Source organism: Telmatherina bonti, assembly GCF_933228915.1.
Source record: "Telmatherina bonti genome assembly, chromosome: 16".
NCBI lineage: Eukaryota > Metazoa > Chordata > Actinopteri > Atheriniformes > Telmatherinidae > Telmatherina > Telmatherina bonti.
The window spans coordinates 2,005,617-2,027,947 of NC_136614.1; the positions used below are offsets into that span (position 1 = coordinate 2,005,617).

Genomic DNA, 22,331 nt, shown 5'->3' on the forward strand with positions numbered 1-22,331 from the left:
GATAAACCTGACGATAAACCCGACAATAAACCTGACGATAAACCTGACCATTAACCTGACGATAAACCCGACAATAAACCTGGCAATTAACCCGACAATTAACCTGACGATAAACCTGACGATAAACCCGACAATAAACCTGGCAATTAACCCGACAATTAACCTGACGATAAACCTGACGATAAACCCAACGATAAACCCAACAGTAAACCCGACGATAAATCCGACAATAAACCTGACGATAAACCCGGCGATAAACCTGACGATAAACCTGACAATAAACCTGACAATAAACCTGACGATAAACCTGACGATAAACCTGGCCATTAACCTGACGATAAACCTGACGATAAACCCGACGATAAACCTGACGATAAACCTGACGATAAACCCGACGATAAACCTGACGATAAACCTGATGATAAAACTGACGATAAACCTGGCGATTAACCTGACGATGAACCTGACGATAAACCTGGCGATTAACCTGACGATAAACCTGGTGATTAACCTGACAATAAACCCGACAATGAACCTGGCGATAAACCCGACAAAAAACCTGGCGATTAACCTGACGATAAACCCGACAATAAACCTGACGATAAACCCGACAATAAACCTGGCGATTAACCTGACTATAAACCCGACAATAAACCTGGCGATTAACCCGACAATAAACCTGACGATAAACCCGACAATAAACCTGGCGATTAATCTGACGATAAACCCGACAATAAACCTGACGATAAACCCGACAATAAACCTGACGATAAACCCGACAATAAACCTGGCGATTAACCCGACAATAAACCTGACGATAAACCCTACAATAAACCTGACGATAAACCCAACAATAAACCTGACGATGAACCTGACGATAAACCCGACGATAAACCTGACGATAAACCTGACGATAAACCTGGCGATTAACCCGACGATGAACCCGACAATAAACCTGACGATTAACCTGACGATAAACCCGACAATAAACCTGACGATAAACCCGACAATAAACCTGACGATAAACCTGACGATGAACCCGACAATAAACCTGATGATAAACCTGACGATAAACCCGACAATAAACCTGACTTTAAACCCGACAATAAACCCGACAATAAACCTGACGATAAACCCGACAATAAACCTGGCGATTAACCCGACGATAAACCCAACGATAAACCCGACAGTAAACCTGACGATAAACCCGACGATAAACCTGACGATAAACCCGACAATAAACCTGACGATAAACCTGACGATAAACCCAACGATAAACCCGACAGTAAACCTGACGATAAACCCGACGATAAACCTGACGATAAACCTGACGATAAACCCGACGATAAACCTGACGATAAACCTGACGATAAACCCGACAATAAACCTGACGATAAACCTGACGATAAACCTGACGATAAACCTGGTGATTAACCTGACAATAAACCCGACAATAAACCTGGCGATTAACCTGACGATAAACCCAACGATAAACCTGACGATAAATCCGACAATAAACCTGGCGATAAACCCGACAATAAACCTGGCGATTAACCTGACAATAAACCCGACAATAAACCTCACGATAAACCCGACAATAAACCTGGCGATAAACCCGACAATAAACCTGGCGATTAACCTGACGATAAACCCGACAAAACCTGACGATAAACCCGACAATAAACCTGACGATAAACCCGACAATAAACCTGGCGATTAATCTGACGATAAACCCGACAATAAACCTGACGATAAACCTGACGATAAACCCGACGATAAACCTGACGATAAACCCGACAATAAACCTGATGATAAACCTGACCATTAACCTGACGATAAACCCGACAATAAACCTGGCAATTAACCCGACAATTAACCTGACGATAAACCCAACGATAAACCCAACAGTAAACCCGACGATAAATCCGACAATAAACCTGACGATAAACCCGACAATAAACCTGACGATAAACCTGACAATAAACCTGACGATAAACCTGACGATAAACCTGACGATAAACCCGACAATAAACCTGAAGTTAAAACATACGATAAACCCGACAATAAACCTGACGATAAATCTGACGATAAACCCAACAGTAAACCCGACGATAAATCCGACAATAAACCCGATGATAAATCCGACAATAAACCTGACGATAAACCTGACGATAAACCCGACGATAAAACAAACGATAAACCCGACAGTAAACCTGACGATAAACCCGACGATAAACCTGACGATAAACCTGACGATAAACCCGACGATAAACCTGACGATAAACCTGACGATAAACCCGACAATAAACCTGACGATAAACCCGACAATAAACCTGACGATAAACCCGACAATAAACCTGACGATAAACCTGACGATAAACCCAACAGTAAACCTGACAATAAACCTGACGATAAACCCGACGATAAACCTGAAGATAAACCTGACGATAAACCCGACGATAAACCTGACGATAAACCTGACGATAAACCCGACGATAAACCTGACGATAAACCTGACGATAAACCTGACGATAAACCCGACGATAAACCTGACGATAAACCTGACGATAAACCCGACAATAAACCTGACGATAAACCTGACCATAAACCTGACGATAAACCCGACAATAAACCTGGCAATTAACCCGACAATTAACCTGACGATAAACCTGACGATAAACCCAACGATAAACCCAACAGTAAACCCGACGATAAATCCGACAATAAACCTGACGATAAACCCGACAATAAACCTGACGATAAACCTGAAAATAAACCTGACGATAAACCTGACGATAAACCTGACGATAAACCCGACAATAAACCTGAAGTTAAAACATACGATAAACCCGACAATAAACCTGACGATAAATCTGACGATAAACCCAACGATAAACCCAACAGTAAACCCGACGATAAATCCGACAATAAACCCGATAATAAATCCAACAATAAACCTGACGATAAACCTGACGATAAACCTGACGATAAACCCGACAATAAACCTGACGACAAACCTGACGATAAACCCAACGATAAACCCAACAGTAAACCCGACGATTAATCCGACAATAAAACCGAAGATAAATCCGACAACCAATCCGACAATAAACCTGCTGACAAAAACCACCTGATATACCTAACGATAAACCCCAAACTAAATCCGATAATAAATCTAACAATAAACCCGACGACAAATCTGACAATAAACCTGCTGACAACCTTAACGATAAACCCGACCGTGAATCCAACGATAAACCCAAAGATAAATCCGACTATAAACCTGACATAAACGTGATGACAAAGCTAACGATAAACCCGACAATAACCCTGACGATAAACCCAATGAAAAATCCGACAATAAACCTGACATAAACCTTATGACAAAGCTAACGATAAACCTGATAATTACCCAGATGATAAATCAGATGATATACCCGACAATAAACCTGCTGACAAACCTAATGATAAACTCATCGATAAATCCAATGACAAATCCGCCAATAAACCTGCTGACAAACCTGCTGACAAGCCTAACGATAAACCTGAGGATAAATCCGACAATAAACCTGCTGACACACCTAATGACAAACCTGACGATAAACCCGACAACAAATCCGACAGTAACCCGACGATAAATCCGACAATATACCTGACAATAAACCTAACAATAAATCCGACAACAAATCCGACAATAAACCTGCTGACAAACCTGACAATCCTGACGATAAACCCGACGATAAACCTGACGATAAACCCAATGATAAATCCGACAAGAAATCAGACAATAAACCTGCTGACAAACCTAACAACAATCCTAACGATAAACCCGACAATAAACCCGACGACAAATCCGACGACAAATCCGACAACAAATCCGACGACAAATCCGACAACAAATCCGACAATAAACCTGCTGACAAACCTGACAATCCTAACGATAAACCCGACAATAAATCCGACAATAAAAATGACGATAAACCCGACGATAAATCCAACAATAAACCCGACGATAAATCCGACTATAAACCTGACATAAACCTGATGACAAAGCTAACGATAAACCCGACAATAACCCTGACGATAAACCCGACAATAACCCAGATGATAAACCCAACGATAAATCCGACAATAAACCTGACGACAAACCTAAGGATAAATCCGACAATAAACCTGACAATAAACCTGACAATGAACCTGACGATAAACCTGATGACAAACTTGACAATAGACCCGACAATAAACTTGTCACAAATATCAGAAGAAAAAATCTGAATGTAAATCCGAAGATTAATCATCAATAAATTGGATAATTTTTTTGTCTGGCTCTGAGGCTGGAGACGCTTACTTGATTGGCTCCTGATCATCCTTGTCTTCTTTGCTGTGGAGGATTTTGATGCCACATTTCTTTGCCCGTGGACAACCGGACAGACTGATGGCAGGAGACATGTCTTAACAACTGGTCTACTAGTTTATAGGTTACACTGTATGGTGGGTTAAACTGTCTTTACCTCCTGTGGGAGGCGTAGTTTCCGGTGATGTGTCCTGATCCGTCACAACCAGGCGTTGGACACCTGAGGAACAGGTAGGGACAAAATAATTGGACATGAAGACAAATACACCTGGGAGGACACTGCAGTTTTGCTGGAAGGTTGATTTGACTGACTTTAGTTCCTGTGGGTTGCTCGTCATCAGGCCGCGGATACTCTTATCAGCCAGCTGACAACTGGACAGTCTGCAAGGACAGAACCAGAACCACAGTACAAAACCAGAACCAGACCATAATACCAGAACCAAAATCATGGTACCACACCCAGAACGAAGACACCAAAATCAAAATCATGGTGGTACCACGATTCCTAAAACATGAGACCAAAATTACATTGCCTGATCTGATTGCTAGGCTTACTTTACCCAAGTCCAGGATTACTTCGCTCTTTCCAAGGATTACTGTACTACTGAGGATAACTTTAATTGTAACTTGGATACTTTACTCATACCTTAGATTACTTTATTCCTAATAAAGATTACTTTTCTCATTTGTAGAACAAATTTACTGGTATCAAGGGCTACTTTACAAGGAGTACTTTACTGGAAATTAGGATTTACTTTACTTTTTTTTAGAATTTTACTCATTTCTAGGATTACTTTACTCATGCCTAGGATTACTATACTCATCTCAGGATTACTTTACTCATGCCTAGGATTACTTTACTCATCTCAGGATTACTTTAGTCATTCCTAGGATTTCTTTTATGCATTCCTAGTATTACTTTACTCATTTTTGGATTACTTCACTGATTCCTAGGAATCTTTAACTCATCCTAGGATTACCTTACTCATTCCAAGGATTACTTTACTCATTTTCGGATTACTTTACTTATCCTAGGATTACCTTACGCTTTCCCAGGATTACTTTAGTCATTCAGAGATTTCATTTTGCATTCCTTGGATTACTTCACCTATTCTTAGTATTACTTTACTAATTTTTCATTACTTTACTCATTCCTAGGATTACTTTACTCAGTACCAGGATTACTCTACACTTTTTTAGGATTACTTCACTTTTTCTAAGATTACCTTACTCATCCTCAGATTACTGTACTCACTATTAGGATTACTTTACTCTTACCAAGGATTACTTTACTCATGTTCAGATTACTTTACTCGTACCTAGGATTACTTTACCTGTACCGAAGATTACTTACTTTGCTTGTACCGAGCATTACCTTGCGTCCACCTATGACTGCTTTACATGTAACTTTACCTGTACCTATAGGTAACTTATTCTTCCATGGGACAATTTTACTGATATTTACGACTACTTTAATCGTATTAAAGGATTACTTTACTCATTACCATTACCATTCTAGGATTTTTTTTTCTAATTTCTAGGATGACTTTTCTCATTCCTATGATTACTTTACTCATTGCTATAATTACTTCACTCATTCTGGGATAGATTTACTCATCCTAGGATTACTTTACTCGTTCTAAGATTTTTTTCTTATTCCTAGGATTACTTTCCTGGTTATTATGATTAATTTACTCATTTCTAGGACTACTTTACTCATTCCTAGGATTATTTTACTCATTCTTATGATTAGTTTACTCATTGCTATAATTACTTCACTCATTCCTGGGATAAATTTACTCAGCCTAGGATTACTTTACTCGTTCCTGTGATTATTTTACTCGCTCCTAGGATTACGCCACTCATTCCTAGGATTACTTTACACATACCCTGATGACTTGTCCTAGATGCACTGCCATGTTCTGACTTCAGCTGTACACTTTTCTTTAGAACCAGATCATTTTCACATTTTCCACTGTTTTAGAATAATTTATTGATAATTGTCATGGTGATGATGTAATGCCTCTGATGATGACTCCTGTGATGATGATGAAGATAAGTCAGTCAGGTGGGGGGGGGGGGGGGGGGGGGGGGTGTTTACTGGACATTTGGTCTTACATGAGGAGCTTCTTATTGCCTTCCTTGCAGAGGGGGTGTTTGTGTTGTTTGGGGTTTGGCATGGCCCTCTCGGCCGCATAGCGCTGCTCATCAAGCAGGTCCTGGAAGGGTTCCAGCTCCTCGGCCTGGTGCAGGGACGAGAAATAAACTGACTGCAATCTATAACTAAAAGATCAATGTTCACACGTTCCATACCTTTTCATTTGGGTCTGTGAAGAGATATTCTCATTCCCAACTCATCAAACCTTGACGCACTGGCCGGGCCCCCTTCATGTCACATAGGGATGTTTAAGGTACTCCCTTTACATCATCATTTCAAATGCAGCTTTCTTAGTGAATTTCATACTTCTCCGTAAAGTTGGCGACTTATGACAGGGCAAGATGAAGGAGCTTGTTCCCATAATTTGGAACGGTGTCTAAAATGTTCTCATCTTTTCACAGGTTTGTAAATTTTTACCCTTAGACCTGAGAGAAATGAGTAAAGGCTGTTTTGTGTATTGTTCAACAATCTAATTAGTCTAAAAATGGTGTGAAGAATAAATATACTGGTACAAAGTTGAAGCAATGTGAGAAACATTCATTCTTATTGATTTTTAAATGTTTGCCATTATTTTGTACAATATTATAAAAGATCTGCTGATATAAATTATTGGCATAAGTGCAGTAGAAACTTCCGTTGGGTGTGGGTGACAATGCAACTTTTCTTGCCTGCATTCATTGTCATCTGTAAAGTGTGTTTTTCAAGCGCTTTTGCACCTGTCAGCTACCATAGTTTAAGGTCCGTTGGGAACAAGAAGCAACCTTTTCACAGTGAGTTTAGATTATTTAGTTTTTGCCATTTATCCTGAAAATGCACCGTAATGCATTAGAGTTCCTGCAGGAGATTCTGTCTGGTTTCTGGTTTGGGGTCTTTGTTTGGTGCCGGGCTCTGTCGTTACCACGTTTTCTCTGAGACCAACAACAGCTGAGTCCATGACACGGGTCACACTCCATGTTCAACTACTGGGGAAGCAGAACGAGGCGGTTTCAACCGGCTGGGAAACCAAGCTGAGTGGACTCAGCCGGGTCAGCCTCAGGTACTTAAGCAGCCCAGGTGCGCTGTCGTGTCAGCCACTGTGTCAGCCCACGTCTGGTAAGACCACTAAGGGTTAAGACCTGCGAGTCCACCGAGCAAAGGCACAAGCAGCCGCAGCTAAGCTCATAACACCATGTGTCTCCAACCCATCCCCGTCCGACATGGGGACAGACCAAGGCCTGTCTCCCAAAGACAATGCAGTCCTCTAAACCTCTCTGGACCACCGTCTCCCACACTGTCCTCATCCCGGATGAGGCAGGCTGCCGGAATCCAAACAGATTCATCTTCAAACCTCGAATAGGCCTTAAGAGTGACGAGGGCCACAGTCACCGGTTTCGGTCGATCACGACGGGATCTCAACCCATCCGTGGGTTTATCTGGTGAGAAGTATATTTTTCCAAATTATGATCTGATTGAAAGTGGTTTTTGATATAATATTATAGACTGAGTGATATTAATGCTAATCAAACTGAAACAGTTTTGTTTTCAAAATTGTCGACTGTTTTCATAATAATGGTGGTTGTGCTCCTTTTCCCCAGGACTGACTTTGACAATAAATAAAAATAAAGCAAAAATAAAACAAAAACAGAGATATAGACTCTACGAGATCAGGTTCCAAAACGAAGCCCTGTGAGTAGAAATACGAGATCAGGTTCCAAAACGAAGCCCTGTGAGTAGAAATATGAGATCAGGTTACTAAACGAAGCCCTGTGAGTAGAAATATGAGATCAGGTTACTAAACGAAGCCCTGTGAGTAGAAATACGAGATCAGGTTACTAAACGAAGCCCTGTGAGTAGAAATACGAGATCAGGTTACAAAACGAAGCCCTGTGAGTAGAAATACGAGATCAGGTTACTAAACAAAGCCCTGTGAGTAGAAATATGAGATCAGGTTACTAAACGAAGCCCTGTGAGTAGAAATATGAGATCAGGTTACTAAACGAAGCCCTGTGAGTAGAAATACGAGATCAGGTTACTAAACAAAGCCCTGTGAGTAGAAATATGAGATCAGGTTACTAAACGAAGCCCTGTGAGTAGAAATACGAGATCAGGTTACTAAACGAAGCCCTGTGAGTAGAAATACGAGATCAGGTTACTAAACAAAGCCCTGTGAGTAGAAATACGAGATCAGGTTACTAAACGAAGCCCTGTGAGTAGAAATATGAGATCAGGTTACTAAACAAAGCCCTGTGAGTAGAAATACGAGATCAGGTTACTAAACGAAGCCCTGTGAGTAGAAATACGAGATCAGGTTACTAAACAAAGCCCTGTGAGTAGAAATACGAGATCAGGTTACTAAACGAAGCCCTGTGAGTAGAAATACGAGATCAGGTTACTAAACGAAGCCCTGAGAGTAGACTTTTACGACTGACATAGCAGAAATATAAGACCAGGCGATGATGGGGACTACAGGGGGAAAGGAGCAACCTAAACCAAATTCTATTGAATCTATTCTATTCATTGAAGCTGTAAGTAAATTTTTTAACGTTCTGCTGTGAAGAATGTGGGTTTCCAGACGGAAGCTTTATGAGCATGTATCAGATGGAAAAGTTGGAACAGAAAAATAAATTAAAGTGTGGGCTGGTTCGCTCTCCATAAGAGGAATTAAAACTAGAGGTCTGACCTGCTATTCTCTGGAGAGTTTTGTGGAAATATTGTAGGAGATTTTTATTTATTTTTTGTGACACTTTTCATTGGTGAATTAAAACTGTGTGATTGGCTGGCTTAGTTGACATCAGGGGACCTTAGCGGCCATCCACACAGAAATCAGTGTGTGTGTAAGTTTGCTTATATGATGGCAAGCCCCGTGAAGGATCTGCAAATGGTAAAGTGGTTGTAGGATCCACATATCTGTTGTACCGAGCATCAAAATTATGTACACAAATTGCTGTCCACACTAACTAATGATTCAGCAAATTCTCTCATGTCAATGTCTAAGAACATGAATATGTTAAAGATTGAAAATCAGATCACGGCATTTCTCCAAAAGATGACAGTAAAGCCTGGTTCAGGCAGACTCTCTTAGATATGACAGAACGTGCCTGGATGGACCAGGAAAGAAAAGAGAGAATATTATCTTCCTGTTTCAACAGTTTAGTGAAGAGGAGGTTAGAGATTAAATGACAAATATGTATTATTGCAGAGTTTAGCTTATTTTAGGATATTTATAAAGAACTGTTAGATGTAGAAGATGAGTTCAGAGCACATCTAACATGTTTACATGTATTTTACAAACTACTGATCAGTGCAGATGTAGGAGATAAGGAGAAGCTTGGATGAGGAAGGCAGAGCAAAGGAAAGGAAAACATGAGAGAGGGAAGTGAGGAAGAAGAGGGCGTTCATTAAAGGCCTTATGCTCACTGAAGGGGATGATGTCCTAGCATGTGTAGACAGGAACAAGCAGAAAAATCCTGTGTAAAATAGCTGTCTGTGCGGTTCTTCCTAAAGCTTTTGTAACTGCATAACCCTTTTCCTAGAGGAAACACAATTCTATCATCTGAGAAGATTTTTAGTTGTAACAACACATTGGAAGAAGTAAAGAATAAACCGAAAGATGAGGGACGTGATGTGTGGCGTTGGGAGCTGATTCTGTTGGGTTGGTGTGCATTGCGTGGACTGGATGGGCTTGGGCTTCTGTTTAATCCCTTTCAGACATTAAATGGTGACTTTTGTTTCTTTAAGATTACAGTTATTTTTATGTTTATTATGACTAAATGAATTGACGTTGACTGAAAATAAACGGAGAAAGACTTTGGCCTGTGCTTGTTAAATACCCAGCTGAGAGATGATGAAAATAAGCATGGTGTTATAGGACAAAAAACAAAAAGAGGTCAAATCTCAAGCCTTAAAACAGGAACGACACACCAACATCATCTTCATGTGTTAAAGCTGCGTTATCTTCTAGACGAGGTCATGTTCAGCTTTCCCAGGGAAACACTGACTTATGGATCCACTGCCACTATAGTCTCACACAGATACAGTTATGATCCAAAGTCCAGGATTTTCACAGCACAGAACATGGTCCACATGATATGTTTGCAACAGTATTCAACAGAAGAACATTATAATTATGAGACTATAATCACATGACTAAATGATTCAGATGCAGTCTCAGAAGCTCGTCTGCTGCACGGCGTCGACCACGGCAGCTCACCGCTCCTTTAACCCTTGTCAGCATGCACCATGGTCTCCACAGGGACCCCAACATGTCTATTATGCCCGAGGGGGATTCAGGGGGTGGACTGGGGGAGGGAAAGTTTTGGTCTGGACCACTGCAGAGTTCTGTGAGTCACACATGCTGTCAGTCAGGACACTGGAGCAGAAACGGTCCCGACAACATGCTGCAACACTCCACCTCCCTCCTGTGTCAGCTCTGAGTCCTGGAGCAGGACCTGATATGCAGATGTGACTGCAGGGACCCGGCCGCTGCTGATGGGGCCCGGGGATCCCAGAACCAGAGGGTCTGGCAGAGCCCTGCTGGTTGTGACTGTGAACAGTGTGGATATGGATTTTATGGGGGACATGTGGGCTTGGTTTTCACCTTAGACCTCTGGAGGTGATGGATCCTCCTTGTCCTCAGACTGACTGTGGGATTTTCTGGAAGTAAAAGACTAACGGATGTGGCCGGCAGGCAGCACGAGTCCCACCCCGACTACAGAGTCAGATGATGTTTTCTGGAATAAGCTGCACCCTGATTCTGTCAGAAAGACTGTTGTGTTCACTCAGTTCTCTGTGGAAAACCTGGATCTGCTTCCTTGAACCTTTGGCCCCCTCCCTGATCCTTTACATGTCAGTCTTTATTAATTACACATATGAACCTGATTTATCAACCAGGAAGCTTTAATAGACATGTGTTGGGCACTTCCTGGCATAAATTTCTGCTTGTATGCTGATTGGTGGGCGGGGCGTGGTGACTGTAGTGGATCTGATTCCTGAGCAGACCGAGTGGTCCGAGCTGAATGATTATACACACCTACATATATTCCTGGCCTTGTATCCACATGACCAGGCCACACAATTAGGCCAAAGATCAAACATTTTCATTATTTCTGCTTAGCTTCATACTACACTTTGAACATGCATACAAAGTTCTGCAGTCCTGCAGACTTTTGCAACTGAACAAGGTCCCAGTATTTTCTCTGCTCTGCTGCTGTGAAGCAAAACATCAGTTCTTACAGACAAAACAACTTCTGGCACCCTCTACATCTCTAGCTGTGCCTCATCACAAAACATTTATCTTCAGTGTCTCTGACAAAACATGCACCAGGCAGCCGTTACGGTGGCAAACCTGTTTAAAGACAGCACACAGATGATCTCTGAGTATTCCCGGCTCGTGTACATTTCTAAATTTTCAGCCCAGACAACATAAGGCTGCATTAACTGTATGACAATAAATAAGGTGGTAATTTCCTGGCTTCGGTGTTCAGGTGCAATATGACCAATCTTAGTAGAATATTAGGAAAGGTTGGAATCCTCCATGTTTTTATTTGCTGACAGCCCGGTGTGTTAGTCCTGATCTGAACTCTGTTATTATTAATTTCACATCAAGTGCTTTTATTTGACGAAGGGAAGCAACTCTTGTGAAGGCTGCCAGTAGACAGTCTGGTCTCTGGCTCAACATGCTCAACAAACAAATATTTGTACCCTGTAGGTCTTCAAAATACCATAAACGTGAGGCCGATCATCTGGGATAATACTGATCTTTCCAAGGTTAAGCTAGTTATGCTAGACCGTTAGCCTTGGCCTGTTCTGATACACACGTTTGTGTTAAGTCCAGTAGAGAAGTGTGTGTAACAGTGAAAAACATTCTCAAGAAGGAGGTGTTGCTGTGTGTGTGTGTGTGAGTGTGCACGTGTACATGTGTGTGTGTGTGAGTGTGCACGTGCACGTGTGTGTGTGTGTGTGTGTGTGAGTCTTGTTGTAGTGGATGAAATCATCTTTAACATCAGTGTTGGATGTTTTATTCCTGATTTGATTGTCAATCGACACACAGTCCTACATCCAGCCTCTCTACTCCCCGCTCCTGCCGATGACACGCTCCATGACTGTGTGGCTGGACTGGCCATCCTCTGCACCCCCAGACCTGACCTCTCTGACCGACCTCGAGTTGACCCTGACTTGATGGCTCCGCTCTCAGAACCCAGACCCAGGTGTGGGTTTTGGAGCACTGTGGAAACACCGTGGTTTCCTGACATCTGATGGTGACCCAGTTCGTCACCGTCGCCTTATTGACTCCCTTCTTTCTGCCATTTTCCTCCCTTGACAGGTTGCTGTATGCACACGTGCACTGACTCTTCTGACCCTGTCTCTACAGGTGACTCTCCTGCAGATGAAGGCTGCGTCTCTGACCCACCCTCCTTTTACAGCCTCTCCCTTCCTCTTTTCTCTCACGGCCCACAGATGGAGAGATTTCCTCCTTGGTCTCTCTCAGGCCTTTTCAGGCCTCTTTGACCAAAGCACTTCCTCTCGTGCTGTTGTCCATGCGCATGCATAAAAGGGGAGGACCAAATTGGTCCCCCCGTAAATTCTTTTCGCAGGTCCACCCAAATGGGCATGGGCCCCTCCGAGGCTCCCCCTCCAGACACGGCCCTGTGTGATAGTAATGTTTTAACATACTGTGCTGATCTCATGTGAACCTTTTCAGGCATTTGCTCTCAGGTTGCTGCAGACCTTCCTGAATCAGCGTCTAAGCAGCTCCGTTTACTTCAGCCTGGAGACTTTGTACTGATGAGAAGCTTCAAACGTCAGTGCTGGGACCACCTGTTTCACATTCTTCTGGCAACCCAGACAGATGACCGTGCTACTTGGCTACCGTAATACCATATCATTGCTGCAGGGAGGTTCCTGCACTGACCGTGGCTCCCCGGCTTGCTGCTGATCCTGCCGCAGCAGAATAACGCACCACCCGACAGAGGGCAGAATAATCCCTGTGGTAGTGTGGGTAGTGAGACAGTCTACTCTCACACCTGAAGACCAGCCACCGTTCTCAAGCAATCTCAGTGTGGAGTGAAATTAGCGTCCACCTGCAACAGTAGCGTGCCAAGCTCCAACGCAAGCTCCGCCCACCCTGCATCATGGAGAGAGATCGACCCTGGCATCCATTTAGGGTTCATGTCTGATCATTAAAGAGCTCAATGTGTTGTTTGGTTATTTTAGCTATCATCATTGTGTTTCCTATTGTCTTCTTTAATCAATCTGCTTCACCCCCTGTTAACCGCTCTGCCACTCACTACAGTTCCTTCTCTGCCCCGCGGTTGCTGGGTGCCCAGAGGGGTTCTGAGGGCAACCTCCGGCGGTTGAAGGTGAAGCCTATGCTGAAGTGCATTTGGCTGCAGTTCCCCCTTCATCCACTAGGGGCTGCAAAACAGAGCAAATCCCCATAGACTCCCATGTCCCATGTTCCCATGCGGGTCCTTTTCATCGACAGGTACCAATCTCTGGCTTCAAGGACGAAGAATGTAGAACAACCACGGTTTTTAGCCGGTAAACAATGTGACTTAGCTTTAGCCCGCTTACCTCCGTTAGCTGGGTAGCTACCGTTATCTCAGAGTTAGCTCGGTTAGCTTTTAGCCACAGAAAGCTCGGAGTTCGCTCGATGTCCATCATCCGCCATGACGCTCACAGCCCCCCTCTCAGCTCCACTTCTTTGCCCATATTTGTGTTTTCCGGGTGAGACGACGCGCATGACGCTACCAACATGGTGACGGTAGGAACCGCCCACCGAGCTTCAATTCAGCTCTTCAGAAACCTATGGGTGACGTCACGGAGACTCCGCCCATGTCTTTATACAGTCTGTGGTTCTAACAGGTAGACGCGCCGTCATGTATTTCCCTGCTAGCACTCTGAGGAGCCCCTGTGCGGTCTACTCTGTCATTATGATACATGCGCCATGTGTGTGCTCTGGTTCTTTGGATGGCATGGTGATTGGTGGACCGGTTACCACTGGTGTTTTTCTGACTCCGCTTCTGCATCTACTTGGGGGACCGTTTTTTCCTAAACTGGGACTGACTGGTCTCCTTCCTCCTAGATGGATAATGAGAATTCTTGCAGGTGGTCTTGTGTGTTGAAATTAGACCTGACTAAGGCTACTCTGGTGTTCATGTTTAACACTACCTCTGAACCCCTTTTGTAGCATCTTTCCCCTAGTCGATATCGCGGTGACATTTTTAATAACTCCTGTTGTCATATGAGGTTATTTGTGTATGTTCTGGGCCCTCGCCGGGACCCGTTAGAAGATTTTCTCTTTACAGTGATGTCGCGTCGTCGCCTCGTAGCTTGGCTGAGTCCTATGCTGATTTCCCCATTGTCTGTCTTTTCCCGGGTCCCAAGTCTGAACTGAGTAAGGTGTTGGTTGTGCGTCAAGGTGAATTGGAAGTGGATATGTCTGCTCAGAGTAATAATTGGTTATTGCTGGCTGAGCAGGTAGAAGTGTTTGTTGGAGTTGCCTGTGTGGTCTTCCTGGGGCCCAGACCTGTGCTGCATGTAGTTACCCCTCCACCTGAGTTTGACTCCACCTGTATGATTGATTTGCTCTCTTCTGAAAACCCTAACCCTAACCCTTTCAGGTGCATTTCCTTGGGTGTTCCTTTCCTTGTTAGAACCCACATACAGTCCCCTCCTCTCTGGTTCAGGTGTGAAGAAGTGAGGTTTTACTTGCTTCATGAGCTCCTCTCCGGATTCTGGTTTTGTTGGGGTTTTGGACCGTGCTTGGTGTGACAGTGTTTATGCTGTTAATTTTCTGTGGTCTGCGCCGGCCTTTGGTGGTGGTACGGTGGTCTGGTTCTTAGGGGCGTGCTGCCATCGAAGTGGGCTGGTATATGTGCCCCTGTCACCCTTCTCTTGCCTACAGCTGTCTTCCTGGGTTTCCCATCTGTCCCCTTATCCGGTCACTCGGTCCAGGCACTCTGTTCATCCTGACGACTCAGCTGCTTCTGCCGACGTCAACGCTATTGGGGTTCCATTGCAGTACTTGCTGCCCTTTTTGTTCTGTGTTTGCTGTGTCGTCCCGTGTATCAGAGCCTTGTTGGTTGGGCTGATTGACTCTGCCTTAGGATGTCGCATTCCTCGGCTTGTTTATTACTCTCCCTGCTTCGGATCTCCCTCTCTTTGATCCTTTTTCCTTCTTTTTTGATGGTGATGGCTTTTCTGACACTGACTCTGACACGTGAGTGTTTTCACTTTCAGGATGTTTTATGACGGGTGTTCTTCAACCCTGCCAGGAGTGACCATTCTGATGTTTTAGTTTACTGTATCTCTTTGGGTAGTTAGTGTTATTTTATGGGTTTGTTTTGTTGCTTTGTTATGTTCATGAATTGTGATTCTTTTGTGTTGATCCTGAAAGGATCAAAAGGGGGGAATGTGGTGGAATTATGCGTATAGTGTAGTTTTAATATGTTACTCATTTATTAAGTTATATTAAGATATATATTCTGCATAGTTAGAGTAGTTCAGTAAGCTTGCTTTAGTAGATTCATGCATAAAACTAAGTGTTCTGTTAAAGGGCTGTTTCAGCTTTGACTGTTGTTATCTCTAAGCTAGCAGTTGTTTTGACTAGTGCTGCCAGGCAAAGGTTGTTTGTGTATGCTTAAAGAACACTGTAGCATTCTGAGCAGGGGCAGAGCTCTCGAGACCTCTCGCCCGCAACATCTGTACATGCCCAATAAATTGAACAGAAAACAGTTGATTTATAGATTTATTTCTCATCGGATAAATTCCACGACACCTCCCGTCTCTGGAACTGTCAGTCCGTAGTAAATAAAACAGAATTCATCAGTTCTCTGATGTCAGTCTCAGACGTTCAGGTCCTGGTCCTGACTGAGACCTGGATCCGTCCAGAAAACACAGCGACTCCTGCTGTCCTCTCCCTTAATGCAGATTTCACCCAGACACCTCGCTCTGCTGGACGAGGAGGTGGAACGGGCGTCCTGCTTCCTAAAACATGGAGCTTTACCTCTCTGTGTCCCATGGCTTCCTACTTGGCACTCGAATATCATGCAATAAAGGTCTCTGCATCTACCAAAACATACATTCTGGTCATATATCGCCCTCCAGGAGGCAATAAGAACCACTTTATCTCTGAGATGGACGTGTTACTCTCTGACATACCTCTGACACAGCTGTGTGAGCAGGTTTCCTCTAGCGTCCCTTCCCACTCAGACTCCTCCTTCCTGTCTACTAATGAGGCTCCAGAAACACTCTGCTCCTCTCTGGCCTCCTCTCTGGACAAACTCTGTCCTCTGCTGTCTGAAGCAGCCAGACTAAACCCTCCCAGTCCATGGCTCACTGAGACGTCACAGAGCAGGTCTCAGGCCAGCAGAAAGAAAAGAAGTCCCTGACTTGTCAGTGTCCCAGTAGAACCTCTCAGTCTTCACATCCAGCCTGACGGCTGCCAACATAGACTTCTATCAGAAGCAGATCCACAATGCTCCCAACACACGGCAGCTGTTCATGGCCTTTAACTGTCTTCTTTCTCCAGCAGCTGCTCAGCCTCCCGCCATGCTGACTGCAGACATGTTGGCTTCCTGTTTTACTGAAAAGGTTGCTACCATCAGGAATCAGTTCTCTGAGCCTGACCAGCTCAGTCCACCACATCCAGCTAGTGGTGCCTCACTTTGCTCTTTCTGCCCTCTGAATGAGGACCAAGTCTCTAAACTTCTAGTCAACTCTAAAGCCACTAGCTGTCCTCTGGATCCGGTCCCTACCGACATCCTGCAGAGCATTTTACCTCCAATCAATCTGCAGTGACCCGTATTATCATCGCCTCTCTGGAATCCGCTGTCTTTCCCTCTGTCTTCCAGCCAACCATCAGGTTCTCCTCTCCACTCTCTGAGCTCGGCATCCTCGGATCTGTCCTCTCGTGGTCCACGTCCTACCTCTCAGGAAGATCCTTCAGAGTATCTTGGTGAGGAGAAGTGTCCAGATCACATGAAAACAGGGGAGCCTCAGGGGTCGGTGCTCGGCCCTCTTCTCTTTCCACCATACACCTCCTCACTCGGTGCAGTTAGAAGCTCTCATGGCTTCTCCTACCACTGCTATGCTGATGACGCTCAGCTTTTCCTCTCCTTCCCACCAGACACGTTTCTCTGAGAATATCACCTTGCCTGTGGTGATTCCTGTTCCCTGGTGGGCGTGGTCAACTGGGAACTGGAGGCACACCTGATCCACATTCCAGCAATCATCAAACAACCTATTTAAGACCAGCTCTGCCTGCTATCCAGCGCCAGATTGTTGATTGCCCTGCGGTAAACAGCTCTCGGCCTCTGCTTATGTTGCTTGTACATACCTTCGGTTTGTAACCTGTCCTGTCTTCCTCCTGCCAGAGAAAGCCTGCCAGTTCATAGACGCTACCTGCCAGTTTTGCCTGCCTGCCTTCTCGTTCGCTTGTTCCCCTGCTTTCCTGCCTGCCTCCTGCTGCTCGCCAGTCCGCCAGTCTCTGCAGTTCCGCTGGAAGAATTCACAGGGATCTGTTGAGAACAAATAAACCTCTCTCTGTACTCTGACAGTGTCCGCTCTTTGGATCCAACTAGCCCCTCTCTCACAACAGAACAATCTGGCCACTGAATGGATCCGACGGACGCGAACCTGGAAGACACCGCTGACAGCCTTCAGCACACTATTTCAGGTCAGAATGCACGTCTCGCTCGACATGAGCAAATGATGCTAACTCTGGATCAGAACTATCATGCGATCCTCTCTCAGCTAACCCAGCTTACAACACACGTCGCCGGCTTGGGCCGTCCTGCACCGACTCAGCCGCCTGCTCCCGATTAGCCCGCTCACCAACCTGACTCAGCACACCCCGTAAGAGAGACGCATAGTCCAGATCCCAAGCCGTATACTGGCGATTTAGGCAGATGTAGAGGATTCTTGCTTCAATGTTCACTGGTATTCGATCAGAAACCATTCACCTACGCCACGGACCGATCTAAGATTTCTTTTGTGATCGGTCTCCTTGAGGGGAGAGCTCTGGATTGGGCTGAAGCAGCCTACGAACAACAGGGTTTCAGGCAGCAGTCATATTCATCTTTTGTCCATGAGATGAAAAAGGTTTTTGATCATCCTGTAAGAGGCAGAGAGTCCGCTACACATCTCCTCAGCCTCCGTCAAGGAAGTACGAGTGTGGCTAACTTTGCTATTGATTTCAGGACAGCCGCCGCAGATTCAGGGTGGAATGATGACGCTCTCCGTGATGTCTTTGTTAACGGTCTGAGCAGCCGGGTGACGGACGAACTGGCAACCCGTGACACGCCTGAGTCCCTGGAGGGACTAATTTCCCTCGCCATCCGGGTGGACAACCGACTGCGGGAGAGGGACCGGGAACGGCGATCCCAATCCGGTTACAAGCAGGAAAATTCCTCTGGAGCAATACCATCCTTCCCTCACACAGCCACTCCCACAGAGGAGCCTATGCAGCTGGGAAGAGCGCACGTTTCCCCAGAGGAGCGGCAGAGGAGAAGGACCTCGGGTGACTGTTACTACTGTGGACTACCTGGACACCGTATTTCTTTCTGTCCCAACCGATCAAAAGACCAGGGTCGTCAGCAGCAGTGGGGGTACTGATGACCACATCCTCTGAGGTACTTCCCCACACTAAGACTCTCATCCCAGCTGTCCTGTTCAGCGATAATGTTCCCCATTCTGTTGATGCCTTGGTTGACTCTGGTGCAGAGGCCAATTTTTTGGATAGATCCTTAGCTAGCTCGCTACATATTAGCTTGAAGACCCTCTCATCCCCCATATCTGCGCAGGCCCTGGATGGCAGTCTCCTTTACACCATCACACTGCAATCCCTTCCTATAAAATTGATTGTTTCAGGTAATCATCGGGAACATATCTCTTTTTACATTGTTGATTCACCTAAGTCCCCTCTGGTTTCAGGCCACCCTTGGCTGGCTCTGCACAACCCTCACCTGGACTGGTAGACCGGGAGGATTATTAACTGGAGTTCCTTCTGTCATGCCACCTGCCTTCATTCAGCTGTTCCTGCTACCCTTGTTTCCAGCCGCCAACCTGTTCCCCTTGACCTGTCCACCGTTCCCCCAGTCTATCATGACTTAAGGGAGGTCTTTAGCAAGGACAACGCCTCAGCTCTTCCCCCACATAGACCCTATGACTGCTCCATTGATCTGCTCCCGGGGGCGCCATTACCCACCAGCCGTCTATATAACATCTCCCGACCAGAGACTGAGGCTATGGAGAAGTATATCTCAGATTCTCTCGCTGCAGGACTCATCAGGCCCTCTTCGTCACCCCTAGGGGCTGGGTTTTTCTTCGTCTCAAAGAAGGATGGTTCACTCAGGCCTTGTATAGATTATCGTGGCTTAAACGCGATCACTGTAAAGAATAAGTACCCCTTACCTCTGCTTGACTCTGTATTCAACTGCCTTCACGGCGCCACGATTTTCACTAAACTGGACCTCCGCAACGCATATCATTTGGTGCAAATAAAGGAGGGTGATGAATGGAAGACTGCTTTCAGAACCCCTCTTGGCCACTTTGAATATCTGGTCATGCCATTTGGGTTGTGTAACGCTCCTGCCGTATTTCAGGCCATGGTCAACGATGTGCTTAGAGATCTCATTAACTGTTTTGTGTTTGTTTATTTGGATGACATCTTCATTTTCTCCCGGACTCACTCGGAACATGAGCAACATGTTAGACAGGTACTGCAGAGACTGCTGGAGAACCGCCTGTTTGTCAAAGCAGAGAAATGTGACTTTCATAAAGATACCATCTCGCTTCTGGGCTATATCTTTGAGCGTGGACAGGTCCAAGCTGACCCAGATAAGATCAAGGCTGTTGCGGATTGGCCGACTCCAACCTCTGTTAAACAACTGCAGCGCTTTCTGGGTTTTGCAAACTTTCATCGACGCTTTATCCGCAACTTCAGCCGTACAGCTCTCCCCCTAACACATTTCACTTCCCCATCGGTTCCCTTTTACTGGTCAGATGCGGCGGCCCAGGCTTTCAACAAGCTTAAGGAACTGTTCACCTCAGCTCCAGTTCTTCTCCATCCAGACCTGAACCGCCAATTTGTAGTGGAGGTGGATGCCTCGGACACCGGGGTAGGAGCCGTGTTGTCCCAGAGATCTCCTGAGACCCAGAAATTACACCCCTGTGCCTACTTTTCCTGACGTCTTTCCCCCGCGGAACGCAATTATCATGTTGGGGACCGAGAACTCCTTGCCATCAAACTGGCTCTAGAGCACTGGCGGCACTGGCTGGAGGGATCCAGAGTTCCATTCCTTATTTGGACGGATCACAGAAACCTGGAGTATTTGCAGTCGGCTAAAAAATTGAATCCCCACCAAGCTCGTTGGTCTATATTCTTCAACCGGTTCCATTTCACACTGTCATACAGACCAGGCTCCAAGAACCAGAAACCCAACTCACTTTCACGTCAGTTCACCCCTGAAGCCACCACCTCTGTGGTGGAAACCATCCTACCAGCTCCCTGCATCGTGGCTGCGGTCTCATGGGAGGTTGAGAACAGGGTCATTGCAGACCAGCAACACCAGCCTGACCCGGGTACTGGTCCCCAGGATCGACTGTTCGTTCCCGACACTGCCCGATCCCTGGTCCTCCAGTGGGGTCACTCCTCCCGTTTGGCTTGTCATCCTGGTTCCTCATGCACTCTCTCCCTTATCAGACGCAGGTTTTGGTGGCCAACCATGGAGAAGGATGCGCAGGAGTTCGTGGCTGCCTGTACTACTTGTGCTAGGAGTAAGGCATTGCATCGACCCCCGGCTGGACTTCTACGTCCTCTGCCTGTCCCTAGCAGACCCTGGTCGCACATTGCAGTGGATTTTGTTACCGGCCTACCTGTTTCCAAAGGTAAAGACACCATCCTGACTATTGTGGACCATTTTTCCAAGGCTGTGCATTTCGTCACTCTCCCCAAGCTTCCCTCAGCCAAGGAAACTGCCGACCTGTTGGTGCACCATGTCTTCCGACTCCATGGATTGCCCACTGACAGTCTCTGACAGAGGACCCCAGTTCACTTCACAGGTGTGGAAAGCCTTTTGTCTCTCCATTGGTGCCACAGTCAGTTTGTCCTCCGGCTTCCACCCCCAGACTAATGGTCAAGCCGAGAGAGCAAACCAGGACCTGGAGACCGTCCTTCGTTGTGTGGCTGAATCCAACCCGTCATCATGGAGCGACCATCTGGACTGGGTTGAGTACTCGCACAACTCCCTCACATCCTCAGCTTCTGGTTTGTCTCCTTTTGAATGCTCTCTTGGGTACCAGCCGCCCCTGTTCCCTGTCCAAGAGGTTGAAGTAGCTGTTCCATCAGTTCAGCATCACATCCGCTGTTGTCGTCGGGCCTGGAGGACGGCTCGGACTGCTCTACTTCGGGCTGGGGAACGGAGTCGACGCCAGGCCGATCGCCATCGCACAGCTGGGCCCAGATACGCTCCTGGTCAGAAGGTCTGGTTGTCTTCAAAGAACATTCCCTTGAGAACTGATGCCAAGAAATTGGCTCCCCGCTACCTGGGACCTTTTGAGATCCAGCGGGTCATCAATCCCACGGTGGTTCGCTTGCTGCTCCCCCGCTCTATGCGGATTCATCCCTCCTTCCATGTCTCCCAGTTGAAGCCTGGCTTGTGGCTGGTCGCCCGGCTTACACCGTCCGACGTCTTCTGGATGTGCGCCGTCGCAGCTGGGGCTTCCAGTTCTTGGTTGACTGGGAGGGTTATGGTCCTGAGGAGCGGGCCTGGGTTCCCCGCTCTTTCATCCTGGATCCTTCCCTGGTCCGGGATTTCCGTCTGGCCCATCCCGAGAAGT

General features: G+C 45.8%; 1 protein-coding gene across 1 annotated transcript in view; it reads right to left on the reverse strand.

Annotated features, from left to right (window-relative positions):
- The window catches only part of myt1la (myelin transcription factor 1-like, a), a gene marked incomplete at both ends in the record, with an annotated part of 660,446 nt that overhangs the window by 353,348 nt on the left and 284,767 nt on the right, over positions 1-22,331 (reverse strand). Inside the window, 4 exons of the mRNA XM_079255058.1 lie at positions 4,349-4,432; positions 4,512-4,574; positions 4,667-4,735; positions 6,473-6,624. Coding sequence (XP_079111184.1) covers positions 4,349-4,432; positions 4,512-4,574; positions 4,667-4,735; positions 6,473-6,624 — 368 coding nt within the window. The remainder of the gene's footprint in view (positions 1-4,348; positions 4,433-4,511; positions 4,575-4,666; positions 4,736-6,472; positions 6,625-22,331) is intronic.